Genomic DNA, 1,385 nt, shown 5'->3' on the forward strand with positions numbered 1-1,385 from the left:
ACAACTGCAAAAACTACCACATTGTCCTTTAATTCATGTCATTAAAAAGACCTATTGTTTTCCAAACTGGAATCACCATCAGATGACTTTATGTACCTAGCACCCCCTGTTTTTTCAAGGGCACTAAAAAGATCAATCATGACAGACAAGTGTTGTTGTTAGAGCACTTACTTGCACTTTTGTAAAAACAAACAAAATCTGAACAATGGTAGAAAAATGGTTCTTATTAACAAGACACACAGAAATTTTAGGCTTTGTCACAATGGCTTAAATTGGGATGCCTATTTTCCCACACTTTTCCTTTCCCTGGGATCCTTGCTCCAGAGTTTCCAAGCAAAGGGGCATCTTACCTCTGACACAGTGCAGTTTAGCTGGAAGATCTGTCCTTCCCCTTCCACCTGCCGCACACAGAGCTTGCACACCAGCTCCACTGTGTTCAGGCTGAATCTTTCCAGAGTGAAGGTGCAGTGGAGGTTTCTTTGTGACCCACTCCAGATATGGTAAAAAGGAATTTCCTGAAAGATATAGGCGTATTAACCACAATTGATAAACTAGTAAATAAAAGTAGAATAAGCAAGAGATTCTGCTGCCAGTATACGTTGAAAGTTGTGCTGCAAACTCAAAAGCATGTTGTTCAAATCTACCAGCTGCTCTGTGGGAGAAGTCTCCTCCCATGTGATTCATTGCCTCTGAAAATCCACTGGGGGGTCAGCTATGGGTCAGTTCTGACTCAACAGCACACACCAACAACAGCCCTATGCTGTACAGTATATCTTGCTTTCTTTTCCAGAATGAAAAAAAAAATCCACAAAAACTGGGGGCTCAAAGAGGTTAAATAATGCACCGAAGGTCATACAGTTAGTTAATGGCAGGGCACAGATTTGAACCCAGGGAGTTGGCCTTCAGAGACCGACAACTTATCTATTTGACATCATGTCTCTTACCTACAAAATTCAACTAGACTCTTATAATTAAGACATTAATGACCTTCCTTTGGGTTTCTGAGGGTGTAAATTGTACAGGAGGAGACTGCCATCTAGCAGCACAACCCCCTAAACACTACACTACCAGAGCCCCTATTAACAAAAAGGTGCATTAAGTGAGTAAGTAAATAAATTAATACATTCAGAGAATTCCACAAGTAAAGTCAACATGCACCAGTCAGTTGCGTGGTTTTTTTTTGTTTGTTTGTTTTTGGTTTTTTTTTTGTTTTGTTTTTTTTTTTAAAGACCTAAGGGAGACCTGAAAAGACAGGGCATAGATCAATGATGATTAAGTTTTTAAAACACAATGAATATATAAAAAGGAAAATACCCACAATGTATATGAGTTACTGTATGAAATGATGTGAATGAAGGAGTATGTGACATAATAGGAAAATGGAT

At 38.9% G+C, this 1,385-nt stretch overlaps 1 protein-coding gene across 2 annotated transcripts in view; it reads right to left on the reverse strand.

Annotated features, from left to right (window-relative positions):
- Positions 1 to 1,385, reverse strand: part of UNC5C (unc-5 homolog C (C. elegans)) — a 619,049-nt gene that overhangs the window by 20,770 nt on the left and 596,894 nt on the right. For both annotated transcript variants that reach the window (XM_006900759.1, XM_006900758.1), the window contains one exon: positions 351 to 515. In XM_006900759.1, coding sequence (XP_006900821.1) covers positions 351 to 515 — 165 coding nt within the window. The remainder of the gene's footprint in view (positions 1 to 350; positions 516 to 1,385) is intronic.

The sequence above is a fragment of the Elephantulus edwardii genome, unplaced genomic scaffold, assembly GCF_000299155.1.
Source record: "Elephantulus edwardii isolate Elephantulus edwardi_28Jun2011 unplaced genomic scaffold, EleEdw1.0 scaffold00294, whole genome shotgun sequence".
NCBI lineage: Eukaryota > Metazoa > Chordata > Mammalia > Macroscelidea > Macroscelididae > Elephantulus > Elephantulus edwardii.